This window comes from Mus musculus, chromosome 14, assembly GCF_000001635.26.
Source record: "Mus musculus strain C57BL/6J chromosome 14, GRCm38.p6 C57BL/6J".
Classification (NCBI taxonomy): domain Eukaryota; kingdom Metazoa; phylum Chordata; class Mammalia; order Rodentia; family Muridae; genus Mus; species Mus musculus.
Genome location: NC_000080.6, coordinates 12,021,342 through 12,045,010, shown reverse-complemented (window position 1 = coordinate 12,045,010; position 23,669 = coordinate 12,021,342). Strand labels below are relative to the sequence as shown.

Sequence of the window (23,669 nt, the reverse complement as noted above, 5' to 3'; positions counted from 1 at the left end):
AGTCTCTTAATTATGTAATGCTCTGCCCATAATTAAATGGTCTTCTGTAGCATCCACTAGGAGGGAATGTGAATCACGGGCTATTTGCAGACAGGCGATGTGCTGAAAACACCCGATAAGGCTATAAATTCCATGTTGTACATCCATAGATCAGCTCTAAAATTACATCTGAATATTAAGAATGACTCTGGCTTTTACTTAATGGTAAGTTATATGAAATCAATTAACTGTTAAAATAGCTTAACTGGAACATACATATTTTAATTTTTGTGTGTATATAAAAAAAGTCTTCTTAATCAACCCAAAACATGTTGAAATTGCACTTGTATGTAATGTAGTGAAAGAATTGAACTTATGACAGGCTCAGAGCAAGGATGTGGAAAACGGTGGAGGGCACAGTCAGACAACAGCAGCTCACACGGAGGACGGCAAGACTGTATGGGTTTAATGTGATCGTGGGAAAAGCAATCTAAGTTCTTCACCACAAGTGCATGTTTCCAGAACTAAGAACAGTTCCTGGGGGGCAGTGAGGACACTCCACAGGTAGAGATGCGTGCTGGAAGGTGGAAGCACCCCACTAGGAATACAGCTCTGAGTGGAAGGAGAAAAAGGCTTTCTGAAAGTTGTCCTCTGGCTCAATACCCATCATAGACTTGTGCACAGGCATGTGTACATACATATACACACATACATACACATGCACACACACCAAATATACACACCAGACAGACAGACAAATAATGGTGGGGAAAATTTTGGCAGTTGAATACAATTACTGATTCATACCCTTGCCTCCTACTTTGCAGAACTGGTGAGGATGAAATCAGAGCTATCTACAACTGTGATAAATAATTTATTGTCAATAAAAAAGGCAGAGAAAATTCCTTGGGAATATATTTTTCAAAAATACCTATTTAGGTCACCATGAACAAAAGCCTGATTTATGCTTTGGTACTGGTGGTTTAAAAAAGAGTGGAACAAAAGAAAAACAGGGGGCCAATCCCAAAATCCACAACTGGAAACTGCATGCTTTTGAAATGAAATATTCATCACTGTGAAATTACACAAAATAATGTATTTTTCTCTTGATAGTATAATCTACCTGACCTGTTTTATCTTTCCTTCATTCTAAGGACAGAATGACATATGGTCACCTGTGATATTATTGCTCCTGATTCCACTGAGAGGAGGACACAATGTTAGGTTCCCTTCGACATTTTCATGGAGCCTGGCACAGGGAAATTGTCTGATAAACACTGTGGAGTGAACAAGACAGCAAGTGAATGAATGAAAAAGGGAGAAAAAACCTGAAGCGAATCTGAAGGAGAAAAACAGACACAAATAACTGCAGGGAAAACCAAGGAAATTCCAGATGCATGGAAACAGAAGCCAGCCATCAAGGATCACAGCAAGACCTTCAGGAGCAGATAATGAAGAGACAGCAAGACAAGCCCAAGAGATCGCCCATCAGCAACGGGACTCACATATTCTTCATCTATTGTTGACAAACATAAAAGCACTTTGGTAGGAAGCATTGCAAAACAATTCTCAGGCACAGATACATAGATCTCATTCAGCCTTGGTAATAAATATTCCTTTAGGATTCTGAATTCAATATTGAAAAATTTTGAGACCTGTTGCTCCTTCAGGATTGCAGACAAATGTAGAAAGGCATCTTTACTAATACTATATAACCTTAGATGGCTTAGTGACACCCAGATTGGAAACCATCAGTTTACGTGAACACAAGACACATTCATGTTCCTTACCTATCAAGAATCATGCACTTCTGATATAACGAGCATCTTTATGGGCCAAGCACTAAGAGCCACCTGGACAATGCCTTTTCTCAAACACACGGATGGTGTGAGAAACTTCTAAGGGGGTTCCTCTAATTTAATCCTATTGAGCAACAACTGAGGCAGAATGTTGGTATGAGGCCCTGGGAAGGTGGGTAAGGTTAGAAACAGGAAGAAGAACAGCCATAGACTTCTGTTTCAGAGTTTACACCCCACTTCCCAGGTACCACACCTCCCAGTGAGCATTTCAAATACTTGCTCACTGACAGACTGTAAGGATACCCAACTGCAATCAGTCCTGAAGAACCTCAATATTAAGGTCAACTAAGTATTTGCACATGCAAGTTATATAAAAGATGCAATGATGAATAGGGCCTCGGGCCCACAATGAGCTCATGGCACAGAGGCCAGAGGAGACATGAAACAAAACAGCTTCTACATAAGATGTGAGGCTGGGAGTCACAGCAGGTCAAAAAAAGACAAGTCCTATCTGCCTCTGATGGGTGCAGAAGTGGAAGGTGAAAGGCAGGGGCTGGAGAAACATTGGAGCCAGCTCTGGATCAATGAGTCACCAAGAACTTCTTCTGCCTTCTCCATGTCTATAAATAATCCCAGGTGCTGCCATCTCATTTAATTACTAAGCCTCTCCAGATGGAGAAAAATAATTAAGCAGTCTGCAGTGCCGACATGATAGAAAGAATAGGTTAGCAACTCTGAATTCTAATATTTCCTTTCAACTATGAAGTAAGGGCAGAAAGGAAAAGGGGTGTATGACTTCACAGACCTCAGGGAAACCCAGTCGTGTACAGCTGAACCCTAGGTAGACTTGAAACAGAACGGGAAAGTGGAGAGACAGGGTGTAGTTCCGCTGGTGAAAACAGAACGGCTCAGATGAGATGCACAGAGTGCACCAAGGGTTCCTGAAGATGGGCTGTCATGAAGAAATACTTCAGGGGGCCTAGAGAGATGGCTCAGCAGCTACGGGCAATTGCTCTTCCAGAGGACTCAAGTTCCTTCCAAATGAAACAGCGCTGGTCCACATCAGGCAGCTCACAAGCAGTTGTAACTCGGGCTTTCTGTGGGAGGTTGGGGGTAGACAACCTTTTCTAGCCTCTCCAGATTCCTATGCCAACATGGCACACACATAGTATAAATTTAAAATCGTAAAAAACATGTTCAAAAAAGAAAAATATTTCAAAATTTCTACTCTAATATTAATATCAAGTACAACACAGGGTATTGACTTCTTAGAGCCACACTAACTGGCTGCACCCCTCCTGTCATGGAAGCCATTTCATATCTTTGCATTCAGAGCAGATTTAGAAGTGATTCCACACAGACTGAAACAGGAGGGAGAGGTATCTAACTGTACTTGACTCTCAAGGCCTTCTGCATTCACAACCTTGAAGTTCCCTAGACTCAATGATAAGCTGAGGAAATGTCACACATGCACGTGGAAGGCAGTCGGGGGAAGGCAGTGGGGAATGCCTATGCCTGGGACACTGCACTGAGAGTCAATGAACTCAATAGTCCTCTGGTGTTCTGGGCAAACGCAGCAGTAATAGAGGCCATAGGATGCTGTCGGCAAACTTCTGCTTGCCAGATCGGAAGCGCTCAGGTTTTCCATGGTTTCCCACTCAGTCCTGGTGGGAAACAGGAAAGTATGGAATGAGTGAAGAATAAAGCACAATGAAGAAACAGTGTATACATGAGAAGTAAAGAAAAGGCAAATCTAATTGGGGGGGGTGGTGGTGTGTGATAAAAAAATACAACCCTACACAAAGTGTGGTTACCCTGAATATGAGATATTCTCCCCTCAAAACTTCAAGGGAAGCCAATTCAGTCTTTTATTTTATTATTTTAAAAGCAAAATATCATTCCACAAATTGCCTAATTATTCTCCTGATCATAGCTCACACAAGTATCAGTATGTCCTTATTTGTTTAACCAGGTAACCCATGGAAGGCATTACAATAAGAGAATGGCTTAAAAGACTACTTTAATAATTCTCAGAGCGTTTTACGTTTTTATCAGCATTCAAACAAGGTTAACAATAGAGAATATTCAAAGTTCTATTCTAAAAAACAAGATAATTATTTTAATTTTTGTACTACACTAATCATTTATTCTCTGGAATGATTTAACAACAAATTCCTTTATCCTTTGCCAAGTGTTTACTTGAAAAATAAATTTTTAAGTCCTTTAAAATGGAACTTTAGTTTTACTTTTTTTTTTTTTTCTCCTAAGGCCTGTGAGCCCAAAGGTGGTCTGTGTGACTTGGAGATGATGGGGCATAATCTGGATACATTCCTGCCTGATTACCAGCAACTTCACGGCAAGTGGCTCTCAGCTTTGTGGACCAGCACTGCAGTCACATGTGTCTGCACATGGAAGTGGTTCATCTGGGCTCACAGGGAACACTTGCTAACTTTTAATACTAAGATGGATTCTCAAGTTAACCTGTTACGAAAAGATGCCAGCTGCCGCTCAAAGTTTCTGCAGTTCGTGGACAGGAAAGCAACGCTAAGAGTATGTGGACTTGAGAGCAGATGCTTCCATCACACCGGAAATACGCCATGTTACAATGGGAAGACACTTCCCTCCAAGGCAGACACTCCTCACCTTGATAACAGCAAGGCAGTTTATGTAAACCTTCCCATATTTAAACTTTTAAACACTTGAAAGTTTCAACAAATCATGTCTATGATCTACAGTAAAGCAAATTATGAAACTAAATTTAATCAAAACAAGACTCTTTGGTCAATCTGCTGGGCCTGTGCTCAATACAATGCTCTGACAACATTATGAACCCTACAGGTCTAACCACAGTGAAGGCAGAGAAAGTACCAGGATTACTCAGAACAACAGGGTTTGTCAACTGGAGGACCAACGCCTATATACAAACCTAACAGGACCACTCCATGGTATGGTAAAGAGGAAGGTTTTGTTGTAGATAAAGGAGAGAGAACAGCCAGAGTATCTGGAAGAATCCAGAGCAGAGAGAAAAAGTAGTGGACTGAACTTGGCCTTGAGAGAAGCAGGAGCAGGTCAGTGAGAGAAAGGGGACATAGAGAGAGGGGGAGAGTAGGAAAATAGAGAGAGGGGAGGAGGGAGATAGGAGTGGGACATAGAGCGTGCTGGCTAAAGAGAGAGCATAGCCAAACAGAGTTATAAAGAGCTCATGAGCACAAGAAGTTCAGGATGGGGAGGAAGCCAGAAGAGCAAGGATGCTGGTGGATACTGAAATGCTTAATGGGGTTTGTGATGCTGAGGGAGCCTGGAGACAGGAATGTGCTAACAGGCACCACCTTCGCCATCTGTCCTTTCTGTCACAGATAAGGAAAAAGGCTCTTTTTTTGGTAAAGAACCAGTTTCACGAGTTCCTAAGGGATGCTAGCTTTTATTTAACCTCCAGAATTTGGGGAAATGGAGTTTCCTTTGAACCTGAAAATCTACACAGAACTTGGCCTTGTTACTTGTACCATGTCACCCTGGACTATGAAACCATAATAGCCAAGGACAAGGTAAGAGTGAGGAGTGTGTCTATTTAGATGTGTGTATACATGTGTGTTCACATGCATGTGCATGCAAGTGTGGGCACATGTGTGTGTCATGATGTGTATGTGTGTGCACATGATGAGTGTGTATACAGGTTTGTGTGCATGTGCGCGCACGTATGCACACGTGATGTGTGTGTGTGGGGTGGGGGAATATGCATGTGTGAACGTCAGAGAATAACTCTCTCCTCACATGTTTATGTGGGTTCTCAGGGGAGCTCAGGTCAAACTTGCACAGCAACCACCTTCACCTCTCTATACTTCAGACAAATAACAAATTTTCATACTTATTATTCCTTTTTAAAGGATTTTTGGTTTATTTTAAATTATGTGTATGTGTGTGTTTGTGTGTCAATGTATGCACCTGAGAACAGTGCTCTTTGGAGGCTAGAAGAGGTCATATCCCCTAAAGCTGGAGTTATAGGCACTTGTGAGTCACCTGACATGGGACTCCAGGTCCTCTGCAAGTATGGTTCATTTTACAAGGAGATTCAAAACAGAAAATAACCACACTGAACTTCTCTTTCTGCTGTAGACACAAAGTAAGCTCCAATGTCTCAGCACACAGGTGCCCTGACCCAGAAGAGAAGGAGGCAGCTCAGTACAGATGTGTCCAACACAATTCTGTTCTTTTTATTATATGCCCTATATAGTTTTGTCTCTAGGACAGCAAGCTGAGACTCATTGTAAACTAAAAACCAATGAAATGTACATTCAACTTCTTCATACATGAAGTAGGAGCTGTGTCCTAGAGCCATTTCAAATACTCAAAACCTAGATTTTACAGGTAAGGGTTTTGATGGCTTGCCTGCCCAAGACTGTAATTGGTTCTACATTTATCAATGTTTGTGGAAGAATCAAGAAGAAAAGGAAAGGAAAGGAAAGGAAAGGAAAGGAAAGGAAAGGAAAGGAAAGGAAAGGAAAGGAAAGGAAAGAAAAGAATTCAAATAGTTTGGTGAGGCATGCATCTAAATCAATATTCAAAGCATTTTACAAAGTATCCTTTCCTATACAAACAGCACCCACTCACCTACCCACCCCCACTCCCGCCCCCCAGAACAGGGCCTGGTTGCTCACAGTGGCTTTGAAGGAGGGTGGGAGGTAACAGCCAGCTATTTAAAAAGCATCTTGTTGGAAGGTAAGGTCAGAAAACAATGGGTTAACAGCCAGGTGGAAATTGCTTGAGAGTGAGCTGTCACTGTTGTCAAAGGCATTCCAGCCTCTGTCAGTTGCAGAGAGGAGCATGGCTCAGTGGGTAAAGGCACTTGCCTTGGCCAAGCTTGACAACGTCAGATAAAAAAAACTAAGGATCATGGTCAAAGAGAGAAACTAGTCCTGTAAGTTGCCTTCTGACTTCCACATGTGCTCTTAAACACACACACACACACACACACACACACACACACACACACACACACACACACGAACGGACGGGGTTGGGGGGTGTGTATGTGAGAGAGAGAGAGAGATAGGGAAAGAGAGAGAATGAATATACCTGAGAGGCATTATCTAAAACAGAACAAAAGGTTTGCACCTTTCACTAAAAGCTGATATAAGAGCTATGAGCAGTAATCAATATGATACATGAGAAGAGAAAAAAGAATGTACCGTGGCTCACACCTGCAGTCCCAGCGCAGAAAAGCTAAAGCAGGGGGATTACTGAGTTTCAGACTTGTCTGCATTACACTGTGAAACTCTATCTTAAATAAAACAAGAGATGGAGAACCGCCTTTCATAAGTGAACCAACTTGGACAGAGTCTCAGGAAGGACAAGTTACCATGGAGTTCAGGGATGGAAAGAAAGGGTCTTTCCCAGTAAGTGTCTGATGCTGTTTATTGATGCTTCTTCAGGTAATGTTGAATTTCAAAGTGGCTGGAAAGAAAGCCACCTCCCTTTCATCTGCCTCTTATTATTCTAAAGGAACCTGTTCGAAACACTTCAGCCACAAAGTAAGTTAGATGATAAATGTGCTCCCCAATCTGCACGACAGTCAAGTAGCAATAAAATCAGAATAATTCATGCAAAAATTTTCATTATGTTTCTAAACATACTTATTTACATTTTAAATCACGCATTAGACAATATGAAATATCTTCCATTTAGACAGGTGTGAACTAGAAAACAGATGCATTCATTAAACATGGAACAATTCGGCAAATTAAGGGAAAAATTTCAAAGAACTCTCTGGTTGAAGTACTTCAGCCACCGTTAACTTACTTGGAAAAATATGGCCATAGCTCCAATTATTCTGTTCTCAGAAATTGCCGTTTGAAAGCTGTCAAAGTCGTCTGGGTTGTAAAAGAAAATCTGCATCTGGAAAATAGTTTAAAAAATGTATTAGAAAAAAATTCCAACCTGTGGAAAAGTAGGGAATAGTGCAGAGGACCTCTTTTCCACATTCTAAGGCCACGCCCTGCCTATTCTCAAATCCACAGCTCTCCTTGGCTAGAGCCTGTGAGAGCGCATCCCACATAGCCTGCCATTTACCTCAGAATACCCAATTGACTGTATCGCACTGCCCAGAACACTAACTACTCCTGAGCATTCCTCTGGCCTTTACCCAGAGCCACGATGAACCCTTCCCAAGAGTCAAAGCTTGAACATAGTTCACCACAGTCAAGTAGAAAACTTAAGCCTGTGAGGCGTAGCCTGAACGTTACATTATCAACACATGATAGGTGAGTTGAACACAGAAGATTTTAAGCCATATCTCAGATTACGGGAAACACCTGGAGGGTGTATGTCAGAAATTTCGTCAAGAAACAAGTATAATGATAAAAACCATGAAATAAGTGTTATCGTTTATTGTGTGCATTAGAGCTATTCCATACATTACATCATTGAATGTACTTCAAAAGCTCTAGGAAGATGGAATTTAGTAAAGGCAAGGGAAGTGCTTCAGGGCGTGTCTGTCAAGTCACTTCAAACTGCATCACAGGGACTCTGAACTCCACGTGCTCTCAGGGCAACTTGAAGCACCCTCTTCTGTACTTAGTTTCTTACTAAAGAGACAAAACCCAGGTACCTCACCTTGTTGTCACCACACAGTCTGAATACTTCAGTGCACCCTGATATTTAAAAAGACTAAGCACTGAAGGATGACAGAAGCCTCCTGAGCCTGCATATATTATTACTCCAGCAGCCCTGCCTCCTTGTCTAGGCGGCCCTCAGGGAGCGGATGATTTTCTCCAGCAGCTTCGCGACGTAGAGTCAAGCGTTTCTACTTGGCAGGATGGTCATACGGATAAAAACCATGAGGACAACATACTGCACAGTGTCAGATCTCATCCCCATTCCACCCGGCAACACCACCACATGCTAACACCAGCAGACTTCTTAAAAGTCCTAGGGAGAGGGCTGGAGAGATGGCTCAGTGGTTAAGAACACTGGATGTTCTTCTAGGGAAATCAGGTTTGATTCCCAGGACCCACAGAGTCACAACCACCTGTAACTCTAGATCTGACAGCTCTTGGCCTCCAGGCACACAAGCCATATACAGATCTACTTGCTGGCAAAACACTCGCACACATAGAATAAAAACTGTAAAGGTAAACCATAATCTTAACAAGGATTCCTTGGACTCAGTCTCTGAGGACAACCCTGGGTCTTCAAAACACTCAGCTACTCTATGGTGAATCTTATCTTTCTCTATAGTGCTCTCCCCAGCTCCTAAATGCCGAGCCAAAACAGCCTCTAATGGAAAGGATGTTCACATCCCAGCTGGGAGCTTGGAGAGGTTGATATTGAAGAATAGGCCAAAGGTGAATGGAGCTGCCATGACAAAATGAACTAAGATAGTACCGAAAAAGTTCATGTCTGCAGGGTGTTTTGAGGCCGAGGCAACAAACCAATTTCTAGGGAAATTCAGGAATCCATGGGAGGAAGAAAGAGACACTTTTGGGACATCTTCTCTTTTAACACAAATTCATCTTCTTGAATTCTTACTAATGCTGGTGGTTTGGACAGCCTTGGACATCATGAATTTACACTTAGAAAAATCCACTACTTGAGGTATAGATTCAAACCATTTAATATTGGGTCAGTGGCTTCAGGTTCAAAGCTGTTAAATCAAGGGAAAAAAATCCTCACACAAGTCTATTCAGAAAATTACACTTCAGTTTCCTTTTAACACTCAGACTCTCGAAGTAAGTACGTTCCAGAAAGCTCTTGTGCTTCAGCCCTGGAACAGGGGCAGTAGTGTTTAATGTAGCACCTGAATATAAAGCATGAGATAGAAAACATTCTAAGATCTGTTCAAGGGTGCATTCATTTACAGCTTGGGAAGGAAATGCAGTTTTGGATAACAATGCTTGAGTCGAGGCTCCACCCACCTGGATAATAAAATGTCTTTTAAAGAGTCAGTGCAGGTCAGAAATATCAATTTCCCTTGCTATTGCTTTCAAGTTGCAGTTTACTGAATTATGTTCACATGTGGAGCTATCTAAAGATAAAGTAAATAAAGGAACAAAGTTTTGCTGTATTAACTGGGCTCTAGCAACCTGTTATGAAGAGAAAAATACTGGGGTAGAGACCGGCAATTACTTTTGCAAAGACATCTCTGACAAAGGTTTTTGGTTAACTCAGTCTTCATGACTCTGGTTTTGGCTTATACCTAGTCCCTCTGACTTAACTTTGCCTTCTGGCTATTTATCATTCCAATGTCAGATCCCCAAGATCTCCAGTGGCCTGCAAGGTTTCTGCATTTATTTTCAAAAGCCACACCCAAACTATGGTTGGTGATATACACATGTAATCCTCAAATTTGGGTGGTTAAGGCACATGGTTGCATAGAAAATTTTGACTGCATCAAACAAAACAACAGCAATAACAGCAACCACCAAAATCCACCAAAGACTCCATAAACATGAAGAATAGTTGCTGTATAGTAATTTCTACCAAAGACAAATGCTGCAATAAGCTGAGGGAAAGGCCTGGAAAGGCCAGTGACAGAGACGTCTGCTAACAATGCCACATCCTTACCACCAGGCTCCATAATACCTTACATTCCATCCCACTGGCCCTGGCACTGTCTCTGCAGACACATCTCTGCTACTATACCTTCATCTTTCACTCAATCACTTGAAGGAAGAGGAAGATAGTGGGTCCCAGCTACTGAATAGTTAAGTATGTAATTTCTAAGAATAACGATATCCTCTTACATGATCACTGCGTAATTGTTATACTAAGGACATTTCACATTCATGTGATCATATTATCCAATTCTCGGTTCACTTTCAAATTTAGTAAGTGCCCAATAAAAGCCCATTACAGATCATCTTACAGTTCTGGGTGCAGGATGCAATCCAGGATTAACTCTGCACTCAGTTATCAGTCTGTTCTATCAGTTTTCCACTTCCAAAAGAAGATGAAAGGCTTCACACTCCCTTTATGATTGTATGACTGTGCCCTAGTATTGGGATAAACCCATGTCATAGTGACGCTGACCTGGTACACTGAATAGAGGTAGTAGTATTGTATGGCAGATTCCACAGAATGTACCATCTGAATAGTGCATTGTGAATGAGTGCATTGTGGGACAAAGTCATGAGACCTGTTGTGTCAACTTTTCAAAGCCAGGGTGATGAGGAAGGGTCTAATCATGCCTACCAAGTAGAGTGGAAAAACTAGACAATCCTCCATCTAGCCAGGCCAGGGTATGCCTTACCAAGAACACCATATGACATCATAGGATACTTGGAAAGGGAGTCCCATCACCGGCCAGGCACAGTGCTAATACATGTGGAGAGATGCTCGCACAAGCCCTGGGCAATGTGGGGTAGGTACAGTGATGGCACCAACAACTGGCAATACTGCATGGCCTTGGGTGCAAAGGACACTAAGATACTCCCTGCCTTCTTACACTGCTCAGTTTTGCTCTCATTTAAATTCTCAGTGCACTGTGGTTGGGTGTGTGTATGTATTTCAGTTTGCATCACTGTGCATGTAAAGTTGAGTGAACCACAAATGATCAATCTGAAAGAAGAGGCTTATCATTATTATTGTCATTTTTCACACATTTATTGACCACCTACAGTATATCGAATTTTGTGTTATCAGCCATTACCACTCTGTGTATAAGATATTGCCATGAGTGTAAGGCAAAAGAAGCAAGCCTTTGCAAGATCTCCAATGTCCAACACTTTCAAAGAAGAAGAAAAAATAATATAGTCTTCTGAAAAAAGAAGACTATATTACTATAGAAAAGTGACCATTCCCCTCAGAGATCAAGGTCTTCATCATTGGGTTTCCTTACACCTGGCAAGAATGTCTGCTTAATGGTGATGCTGTGTAAGACGTGGTGACAGATGAAGACACAGTCAATGCTTAAAAGACGGAGTACCATTAATGAGACAAGACTACTGTTTTCTTAGAATGTCAAACTTAGGCAGATACATGGAAAAAGAGCTTAAGACAGATGGATGGTGGTCAAGAGAAGTACATGTTAATAAACCTAACTCAGATCATCCAGGGGAAGGAAAGGACAGCTTCATAAATGTGAACTCCTTCTCCAATGTTTAATGTTATGTGTGTGTGCCCAACTCAGTTCTCAGGTGACTGTGACTATGGACATGAGCACAGGGGGAAATTTCCTAAACGCAACTCCAATGGTTCATGCTCTAAGATCAAGAATTGATAAATGGGACCTCATCAAACTGGATAGCTTCTGTAAGGCAAAGGACATAGTTGATAAGACAAATCAGCAACCTACTGATTGGGAAAAAATATTCACTAACCCCACATCCAATAGAGGGCTAACATCCAAAATATATAAGGAATTCGAGAAGTTAAATCACCACAAAACCAAATGACCCAATCAAAAAATGGAGTATAGAACTAAACTGAGAATTCACAACTTAGTAATCTCTAATGGCTGAGAAACACCTAAAGAAATGTTCAAAGTCCTTAGTGATCAGAGGAATGCAAATCAAAACAACCCTGAGATTCCACCTCACACCAGTCAGAATGGCTAAGATCAAAACCTGAGGTGACAACACATGTTGGAGAGGATTTGGAGAAAGAGGAACACTCCTCCACTGCTGCTGGGATTGCAAACTGGTACAACCACTCTGGAAATCAGTCTGGAGGTTCCTCAGAGAATTAGAAATAGATCTACCTGAAGACCCAGCAATACCACTCTTGGGAATATACCCAAAAGATGGTCCACCATGCCACAGCGGCATGTGTTCCACTATGTTCATAGCAGCCTTATTTGTGATAGCCAGAAGCTGGAAGCAACCTAGATGTCCCATGACAGAAGAATGGATACAGAAAACGTAGTTCATTTACACAATGGAATACTACTCAGCTATTAAGAATGGGGACATTCTGCCTTTTGCAGGTAAATGGATGGAACTAGAAAATATCATCCTGAGTGAGGTAACTCAGACCCAAAGGACATACCTGGTATGTACTCACTAATAAGTGGATATTAGCCAATAAACAAACAAACAAACAAACAAACCCATACAGACTACACAAGATACAGTCCACAGAATTCAAAAGGCTCAACAAGCTGAAATGCCCAATGAGGATGCCTCAGTCCCACTTGGGAGAGAGAAGAAAGCAATCACAAGTGGGAGGGAGGGAGGGACTTGGGAGGGAAAGTGGACAAGTTGGGAGGGGGCGTAGTGGGGTTAGAGAGGAACCTGATCTGGTATTGGGTTAGGGAACAGGACTGAAGCCCTGAGGACCAGCAGCAAGAATGCAAACAGGCAACCTCAGGAAATAGGAGGTCAGAGCAACCCCTCCCCCCCAGAATGCACCAGAGACTTGGGAGGTGAGAGACTCCCAGGACTCATAGGGAGGAACCTTTGATGAAATGTCCAACAGTAGGGAGAGGGAACTTATAGAACTCACCCACCTACAGCAGGAAGACAGGACATCAAGTGAGAAAAAGGGTTGCCATCCCACAGTCACACCTCTGACCCATAATTGTTTCTGTCTGTAAGAATTACAGGGATGGAAATGGAGAGGAACCTGAGGAAAAGAAGGTCCAGTGACAGGCCCAAAGGGATCCATCTCAAGAGGTGGTCCCAAGGCCTGACACTATTACTAAGGCTATGGTGAGCTCACAAAAAGAGATCTATCATGACTGCTCTCCAAAAGACTCAACAAGCAGCTGAAAGAGTCAGATGCAGTGATTTGTACCCAACCAATGGACAGAAGCAGCTAACCCCTGTTGTTGAATTAGGGAAGGCTGAAAGAAGCTGAGGAGAAGGGTGATTCTGTAGGAGAACCAGCAGTCTTAATTAATTTGGACCCTTGAGATCTTTCAAACACTGGACCACCAAAAAGACAGCATACACCAGCTGATATGAGGCCCCCAACACACACACACAGTAGAGGACTGCAGGGTCTGTGTTCTTTTAGAGATGATGCACCTAACCCTCAAGAGACTGGAGGCTCCAAGGAGTTTAGAGGTCAGGTGGGATGAAGGGTGGGGCCATCCACGAAGAGATGGGGTGGGGACGAGATGTGGGGTGTAGAACAGTCAAAGGGTAGATGGGGAGGGGTGGGAAATGGAATATGGAGTGTAAAAAATGAATTACAAATGAAATTTTAAAAAAAAAATGGAAACTGCCTCAACTCAAAGAGAGGAAACCCTCAAGTGCAGATCTTCTCTTCAGATGCTCAAGTGCTGCAGTTAGAGTATCTCTTAGAAAACTCTGCTCCCCTTACACACCACTCTCATCCAAGGCGGGGGGGAGGGGCGCAGGGGGGGGGCAGAGGATCACAGTGAACTAAAGAAGGAAACGGTGCCCAGGCAGCTCAGAGGAAAGGTCAGTGGCTAACTGGGCCTGCTGGGAAGTTCCCATACAGGAAAGCATACATAGATAAAAGCTGCAGGATGAAAGAGTTAGAGGAGCTCGGAAGATTGCTTAGTGGCTACAAATGCATAAAGCTATTGCTAAGGACTTGGGTCTACTATCCTGAACCTGTCAAGGATCCTCAGCAGCCCAGAAATGCCTGCAACTCCATCACTGGAGGATTTGGTGCCCTCTCCTGGCAACGCCTGGTACATACATTCATGTGTGTGTGCCTCCAACCAAGACAGACACAAATGAACACAACGAGGAAGATGAATTAAATCTTGAGGGGGATAAAATAAAATGACATGTGAAGTCCATCCAGGCAGCAGCAGTGTGGAGAAGGACCTAGACAGAGGCAGCACAGGAAGAGGAGGTGAAATGCAGGTTGGCTTTCAATCATGGCTGGGGATAATCTGCAGAGAGCCAGCTGCGATGCAGCAGTGGGCAAGACAAAGGTGCCTAAGACTAAAATTGTCTCAAGAGGGCAGAGGGAAAAATCTAAACACACTGAAGGCTCTTTTTGGTCCACTTTCTGCATAACTTGTACTGGGTAATGTGAACACAGAAGTATAATCTGAGTTCTTACAGTGTACTACTGCATTTGTTAAGCCAGACTGCATATGCAAAAACAAGCCAAACTTAAGAACCAACTTAAGGAAGAGAGGATTTATTTGACTATCAGTTGTAAAGCACAGTGCCCCACGGTGGAGGGTTTTAACTTGACAGCAGAGCTTAAGGCAGGCTCTCGCATTCCATTCTCCTCTAGGGCACAGACAAATACTGTGTGCATGTGCTCAACTGACTATTCTTTTTTTTTAATTCAACCTGGGATCCCAGTCCCTAGAATGGTACCACACATACACAGTATGGATCTTCTACCCTAGTCAGTACAAGGTAGAAAATTACAGATATGCCCACAGAACTGTCCCCCAGGTGACTCCAGATCCAATCACATTAACCATCACATATCTCAATCACATGCCATCAAAGAATCCAATTCTTGAATTCTACCAATGCCATTAGCCAGAAAGGTCTATGCAGGCAGAACATAAGGCAGCTTGGCTCAAGGATGTGCCTGGCACAGTGTTGGTCACTACAAATACTACTAGTTTGTTTGTGAAAGGATAAATGAGTAGGGGTACTCTGCAGCTTGAGTGAAGATGCCCAGATGACAAAGTCATCAACAAGTTCACAAAGCCTTTGATATTTCTAGAAATAAATCTCGAGAGGCAAAGTGGGATGAGGACACTGAAAGAATAAAGAGATTTAAGCTTCTGGTATCCAAAGTCTTTAAAGTTCCTACAAAGTGGCTAAGTAGCCCCAGGTGTGGTTCTGTTAACCACAGATTACATGCATTAAATTCTCTTTCATGCACAAGACACTGAACCATTTTTTACCCGACTCTGGACTGTGACTATGATACTCAAGGAAAAAAGGTTTTATTCATTTTTAATTATGGAGAAAATGGTAAACAATTGCACTACATATATTATACAATAATTTATAATACAAACAGGGTTTGCTGTGATCGAGGGCACTTACATTTTATGAAGATTTATTTCTATGAATACCATTCTGGGCATGGGCATATGTGTGTGTGTATATGAGTTCAGATACTGGAGCAGACCAGAAGAGCCACTGGGTCTCCTGTAACTAGAGTTACATGTGGTTGTTAGCCAGGCAATGAGAGTGCTGGGGACCACAGTTACATCATCTGCAAGAGCAGTGTGTGTTCTTAAACCCTGAGCCACCATTCTAGCTCTTGTAGGAATTTTTAGAAGTATATTTTGTGGTATTACTATCAGAAAGTTTTATTTTCATGTGCTTAAGCTTCAGATTAAGAGTCTACTAGATTCACCTCTGTGATGTAGACAGATTTTTTTTCCTAATCAAAGGTATGAGGTCCCTGTAATGTCCACCTTCAGACACCAGATTGCAACAAAGAACTCCAGACTAAATCACATAGCCCTGTATATGTCACATGATGAAATCAATCTGGCCCAGTGACCTGACCACCACATCCTTATTCATCAGCCTCTTCCTGAAGGAATGGAGTCCCAGTCCCAGCCCAGCTCACCCTCTTGTACCTGAGAGGAAACTGTCCTAGAAGTGGGTACTCTGAGATAAAGACCTGAGGTTTGAGGAGTCAGAGCTCAATTACTGATGGAAGGTTTTGGACTTGTGTATCTCTTTTTAGTACATATCAACTATATACAATATGGATTTCATTATGAAATTTCGTGTGTAATAATGTACTTGGATCCTCTTCACACACACAACCACCACCCTCTCATCTCTCTATTTCTTGCTGATCTGCTTTTTCTTTCAAAGTATTCTACCTATTACCTCTCATGTCCCTACTTGGTGATCCAGTCAGTTTAATTAGGGTTACTTGGGTGTGGGGTTAGTCACAGGAAAACGGGCAGCTTACTAGTGACTGCATGGCTGGAGAAAATCTTTCTCTCCCAGTACCCATTAACTACCTGTAGATCCATAAAGACAGGCAGGGCCACATGAGACCCTTGGCTCAGGGTTCCCATCTGGAAACCAGAGGCCACTCTCAGCTCCATACGCTAAGCACTGCTTTGGGAAAGTCGGGGTGAAGGAGACAGCTTACATTTCCCATTGTGAATCTGCACGAGCAGAGGGATGTGTCCATTACGGTGACATCGATCTTTTCCACATGCCAGCCAGTTTCCCAGTGAGTCACTCCCAAGGTATAGGCTCAGTCAGCTTTCATTGAAAGAGTAGTTTTAGAAGAACTAAGTTGTGAAGAGGAATGGATATTCAGCATCTCTGTCAGCAACGCGACATTCAAATAAACATCCCAGAGGGCTTGTTTAATACCATACTGTTTAGCACACAATACCCGGATCTTTATTCATTGCTTTCTGCAATTAATGCAAAGATGCTTCCAACATCTTTGTACCTGGAGTTCTACTTTTTGGAGTAGATGAGCCCGAAGTGCACACCAGGTCTAAGGGCCATAAGAACAGAAGACAGGCCAACTGAGGGTCTATTGTGAATTCTCTCTATAACTTCTTTAGTCCTTCTCACACTCCTGCATAAGTGGCTGTCAGAACTCCCGGACCAGGCACACATCTTTGCATCTCTCCTCTGTCAGGGAAGAATTTGGACCCTTGGTGACTAAGCAAAGTTGTGTTTCCCAGGAATTCACTCTGTAGGTTTTATGAAGTTTTGACTTGGAGTTAAACAAAAGTGTGGAAAGGTGTGAGGTAGATTCTGCACTGCACATTCGGAACTGTATCATGCTCTAACCCCTTATCACCCCCTTAGGGGAGCTGGCCATAAGCTGCAGCCCTCCACTTAACCCTGTGTGACACAGGAAGTATGTACCCAAGGGTACGCTATGGAAGGAGCCCAGCGCCACTCCACAGGGAATCAGGGAATAGCAGATAAGGTCAGCGGAGTGAGGCGCCTGCTCACGAGTCTTACACACTGGAAGCCACAGCTGTCCACAGCTTTAACTGTAGTTAAAGGGAAGGAGGAGAGAAAATGCAAAGAACTCTGTGATCCAACATCCAAGGACGTAACAGATAGATACACGAGACAGGTTCACTGCAGCCACAGTCAAGAAGAGCCACACACACCCTGTCCATAGAAAGAGGGCGCAGAGGGAAGAAAACCCCACTCTGCAGCTTACAGGCAGCACAGTGGCTCCCCCTAGGGCAGAGCCTCCAAGAGGCCCATGGGAAGTTGAATTCTCTCTCTGGCCTGAGCAGCAGTCATCAGAGGACCTCAGCTGCATGTGAATTTGTGGATTTGGTATGGACTTTCCTCCTTGTATACGAGGCTCAGTGGTGACTAGAAAAACATTTCCTGAATAGTTGTGTGGCTGGACCTGGGATGGACACAATCTGACTCCACAGAGTCTATGATGCCCGCGCCTATAATCCCAGCACCAGGGAGACCCAGGCAAGAGGACTGTCCCACCACTTAAAGGCCAGAAATCATGCTGCAGAGCTGACAGAATGTGTGGTAAGGGATCAGCTAATACACAATGCAGTTCAGTACATGTGACCAGAAGGGGCTCACATCTGTCCCTGCTCCCTACTGAGTAAATAATTTTAAAAAGGATAACTACAATTAACAAAATAAAAAGGCAAGATGGCACACACCTGAATTCCTAGCACTTCGTGTGCTGAGGCAGGAGGATTACCTCAAATTCAATTTTTAGACCCTTCTCAGAAAAGCAAACTAAAACAAAAACAAGGCAGTGCACGCGCGCGTGTGTGTGTGTACGTACACAAGGTTAGCTCTGGAACTCACTGCTTTGGGCACAGAGGACAGGGAGAGTCCCCGGGTGCATGTGGAACTCATTTGTATTTCAGAAACATGAAAATCACCACTGGTGTTTGTGCTCCTTGTAAAGTGAAACTTTGTCGAAATCGCTTTGTACTTGGGAGTAACAGCCACATGATTCACCATGAAATGAAGTCTGGAAAATCATTTTGGATAAATGGGCCTATAAATTCAATAGAATTTCCATGACAACACAGGCTGCAACACTCAACTACAAATAAAAAGTTATAAATCATTCAACACCAACTAGAAATTGGCAATATGTCTCCCGTCTCGAAGTGTGAGGAGCCCAGAGTTCAGGTTGTTACTCACTCGCCCCAGTTTCCCGTTAGACTTTACTCCTTACTTCTCACTTTGCACTCTCTACCCCATAATGGGTTTCCGGTGATATCATGAGGCTGTAAAACTGCAATTAAGCTAAGCAAAATTAGTACAGGTCGGGCAGTGGTTGTGACTCCTTCCCTGATCCCATCTCAAGGCCTCTCCATGAGTGGTGTGCAAAGATGAGCAAGGCCGTTATCCACTACCCCCATGAAGCATGATATCAACACTCAGAGTCTCCATAAGGTAAGGCTATGGGAAGAGGGGATGGCTCAGTTGGGAAACTGCTCTGGGCACAAGTATTAGAACCTGAGTTTGCTCCTGAGAGCTTATGTAAAAGCTGTCACAGGCAGTGGTAAATGCTTGTAATAACAATATTGAAGAAACAGAGGGAGGCTCTGCTTGGCCTCATTTGGGCTCACTGGTCAGTCAAGCCTAGCCTGATTGATAAGGCATACTCTTTAAAATTAAAGCTGGACAGGGCTCCCGAGGATGACATGTGAAGTTGTCCTTTAGCTTATACACACAAGAACACATATATACATATATACATACAAACACACAAAACAATGTTTTGTGCAAAATATTTCTGAGGACATATGGATAAGATATCCTTGTGACTTCTCAAAAGTTAGAGTTCTGTAAGTCCAAACCATTTCCTATAGATATGCATTTACTGTGGTGCATTTAAGACAAGGAACATTGACCAGTCCAGACCACCTATAGCAGAAGGTCGCTTAAAACAGTATCATCTGAAGAAGAAACTTTGCAAGCTCTCTGAGCACTGGGTGGGTGGCCCTGGTGTCAGGGCCAAGCATGCAGCATGTACTTATTGGGTGAAGGCAGACTGTTCCCTCCCACATGACAGGAAACATGTTTTCTTTCTCCATCCAGACCTTTTCTTGATGCTCCAAACTCATTATAAACAACAGCAGTAGAGAGATAGTGGGGAGTGGGAGAAGGGTCTCTAAGGCTCGAGATCTACCTTCCAGCAAGGCTTCACATGCCAAGGCACACCACACCGCTCAAGGCTGTGGAGGGCACTGACCCATGTCCATCACTTCTCACCACTTGGGCTTTGATGCCTCCATCTTAGGACTGTGAGCTCATAGCCCTTTTTGAAGCATCTAGCTGATTAGTAAAGTGACCTGTTGGGGTATGTGTGAGTCCATTTCCAGAGAGGGTTAAGTAAATGGTAAATAACTGTTCTAAATGTGGTCAGTCCTGTCCTGTAAGTGGGGGACTCAGATGAAACAGATGACCAAAGGAGACAGTGAGCACAGCACAGTCATGCCCTTTCTCTGCTTCCTGGATGCCACATCCTCTGTATCAGGATAGATACATGGCTCCCGAGGATGACATGTGAAGTTGTCCTTTAGCTTATACACACAAGAACACATATATACATACAAACACACAAAACAATGTGACACCCAAGGAAACTCTTCCCCTCTTGTTGGTTCTGGTAGCAGGGATGAAAAGCTCACACAGACTCGTTAATATAAATGTTCAGTCCTGGTATTACACAGTCCAAGGCTTTCATTGGAATCTTCAAGGGCTTAAAAAACCAAAACGGTTAAGACGCAATACTCCAAAACCTCTATGAACATGCCAAGATGAGCAACGGTCGCTGCTTCACAAGCCCTGCAAGTGGCTCAACCCATCCCTAGAGAACAATGTGCGCCTTTCACTCTTCCCAAAGGACTGAGGAAAGGGCTTGGAGATATGGCCACTTGGTACAGTGCCTTCCCTGAGAGCATGGAGACATGGATTTGCAACCCTAGCAACTATGGAAAAGTAGAGCATTGTTGTGCACATCTGTGACCCCAGTGGCAGGAAGCACAGAAAGGCACAGCAGTCTATTCAACTACTGAGCTCTGGGTTCAGTGAGAGAACCTATCTCCAAAGAAAATGTGGAAAGCAACTGAAGAGGACACCAGTCAAGCCCTGGCCACCACACACACCTGTAAGTACCACCACAGACACACACAGAGATAGAGAAAGCATGACAACTCCTCACACTATTGTTGATTTGAACCCATGCACTTTCTTAGCTACTAACCACTGGATGGACACTTCTAATTTCATTTAGTATTGCCATAATAGGCATTTAAAATAAGACTGTGCCATTAAACAAAAAGGGGGAATCACTCATGTTTGGTCTGTTGCTATGTACTGTAATTCTAAATTCTGCCATCCCAAGGTCTAGTTACCTCAAAACCAGCAAATCCTCATGTATGTCAGCTTTCGTTGTATAAGCCTTGCTCCTTAATTTAAAATTACTGGTTAAATAAAGATGCCTACAGCCTGTAGCTGAGCCTAAGAGAGGTTGGTGGGGCTTAGGTTCCAAGGCTTGGGGTCTGAGGCTGAAATCACAAGGAGAGGGAAGAGGAGAAGGAAGAAGGCACCATGGGGCAGATAGATTGTGAGCACATGGCCATGAGGGAGTAGGCACAGCCCAAGCAGAACATGGCAAGTGATATCTTGGGGTTATTGACAGGAAAGTACACAAAATATCATAGAGGGTTGATATCTGCCCAGCTCTACTGCTTTAAGGCTTATTATAAATTAAAGGTTTGTGTCTTTTATTTAGGAACTAAATGATCTAAGGTAGGGTAGAAACCCCCAATTAATATTTACCACAATACCTTTCCCTACGGATGGCCTTTTCATTACTTGGTGAGGCTTTTTATTTAGACAAATCAATGCTCTCCTGCAGGCCCTATAGACTGAAAGGCAAATGCATGTGTACCTTCGCCTTACATCTGTTGATATAAAGAAAAAGCCCTTGTTCTGCATAATGTGTTGGAGAATTAATAAAACAGTTCACTGAGGAGGGGCGAGAAAGTGATCAATGCTCACTGAACGTTCTCAAATGTACATTCTCAATGGAGAAAGCCAGTTAGGAAATTAAATACACTAGGGCCACATTCTATTTTCAGAACGTGTCATGTAGCACATATGTGTATACAGGGGCTTAGGAATGATGTGAGCAAGATCAGCTAGGGGAAATACTAGAGGGGTTTTCCCAGGAGCGAGACTGGGGTAAGGACCCAGAGAGGTATTTGTTATTAGGATAACCTAAGCCCCTTGCTGGGTTTGTAACAGCCCATATAGGCAGAAACAATTCAATGAGGGAGAAAAAAGGACAAAGGAAAATTGAAAAAGGATAGACCTGAAATTGTTCCCTCAGCTCTGGGGCAAGTGGAGAGAACTAATCAATGGATCTGGGGGCTAAATGCTGAGTGGCAGCAGCCTCCTCAGCCAGCTGCTGTGAGGTGCTAAGCCACACCATGGCACCAGTTTCTTATTGCCCCTCTCACTTGCCATGTCTGAATGTCAGGCAATGGCTCTCGCTCGCCAACGCTTCGAAGGAGGCACACATAAAGAAAAGAGCATGTCTCCGTTGTGATAATACAGCTCTTAACTGACTTACCTCAGCACCTCTGATGGTGAGTTTATTTGCTGAGTTACCAATCTGGCTATTAAAAGACACTATACCAAGCCATCTTTGAGAACTTGATGGGGAAGCAAGGCTGTCCCACGCTGGGCAGGGAAGAGCACAGCATGGTCTTAGAGAGAGATTTCACAGTGTGCTGGGCTCAGTACCTCTCCTTTCCATCAATTTCCCAGACGCTAACACTGGGTTTCAGAATCTCATCATCAGGGATAACAATGACAGAGAAGATAAGACAACATTAGGAAATGCAAGTTCTCCACCACTTAGATGCCATTCTCTGAGCAGTCAAATCCAGAGAAGCAGCAAGCCAGCCTAGTGCACACGGCTGGGGCTAGGGTGAAGGGACTGGGGAGGTATTAGTGTCCATTGGGACAGAATTCCAGTCTGACATGACAGGAATGTTCTAGAGATGGATGGTGGTGACACTCACATAATATTCTGAATGGAGGGAACATCACTCCCATAATCAGCTTCCAAATGCTGACACCATTGCATACACTAGCAAGATTTTGCTGAAAGGACCCAGATATAGCTCTCTCTTGTGAGACTATGCCGGGCCTAGCAAACACAGAAGTGGATGATCACAGTCAGCTATTGGATGGGTCACACGGCCCCCAATGGAGGAGCTAGAGAAATTACCAAGGAGCTAAAGGGAACTGCAACCCTATAGGTGGAACAACAATATGAAATAACCAGTACCCTGGAGCTCTTGTCTCTAGCTGCATATGTATCAAAAGATGGCCTAGTCGGCCATCACTGCAAAGAGAGGCCCATTGGACTTGCAAAGTTTATATGCCCCAGTACCAGGGAACGCCAGGGCCAAAAAGGGGGAGTGGGTGGGTAGGGGATTGGGGGGGTGGGTATGGGGGACCTTTGGGATAGCATTGAAAATGTAAACGAGGAAAATACCTAATAAAAAATGGAATGATAAAATAACAATTGAAATGGTAAATCTTTTATTACATTGCAACTTACTTTAATAAAAAGTTAAGACAGAGCCACTAGAAAAAAGTAAACACAAAATGATCGTCTCAGCACAAGTTCCACACCACGGTGCATTATGATCACGAGCATTTCATTACATTTCCTGTTTCTGAGTGGACACTAACATGATGCTCAGACTGAATGCGATAGTAGCTTCAGCAGGATTTGAGATTCCATATGTGGTGGCTTAAATATGGTCCCTATAGACTTTTGTGTTAGGATGCCTGGCTCAGAGGAAATGGCACTATTACCATGTGGTGCTTTGTTGAACGAGGTGTGGCATTGTTGGAGGAAGTGTGTCACTGTGGGGGCAGGCTCTGAGATCAACAATGCTCAAAGTGCTCCCATTGATGAAGTCCCCTTCTCCTGCTTGCAGATCAAGATGTAGAACTCTCAGCTCCTCCAGCACCACAT

The 23,669-nt window shown here is 43.3% G+C and overlaps 1 protein-coding gene across 2 annotated transcripts in view; it reads right to left on the bottom strand.

Annotated features, from left to right (window-relative positions):
- Ptprg (protein tyrosine phosphatase, receptor type, G) overlaps positions 1-23,669 on the bottom strand; it is a 688,602-nt gene that overhangs the window by 197,031 nt on the left and 467,902 nt on the right. For both annotated transcript variants that reach the window (XM_006517956.4, NM_008981.3), the window contains exon 5: positions 7,575-7,670. In XM_006517956.4, coding sequence (XP_006518019.1) covers positions 7,575-7,670 — 96 coding nt within the window. The remainder of the gene's footprint in view (positions 1-7,574; positions 7,671-23,669) is intronic.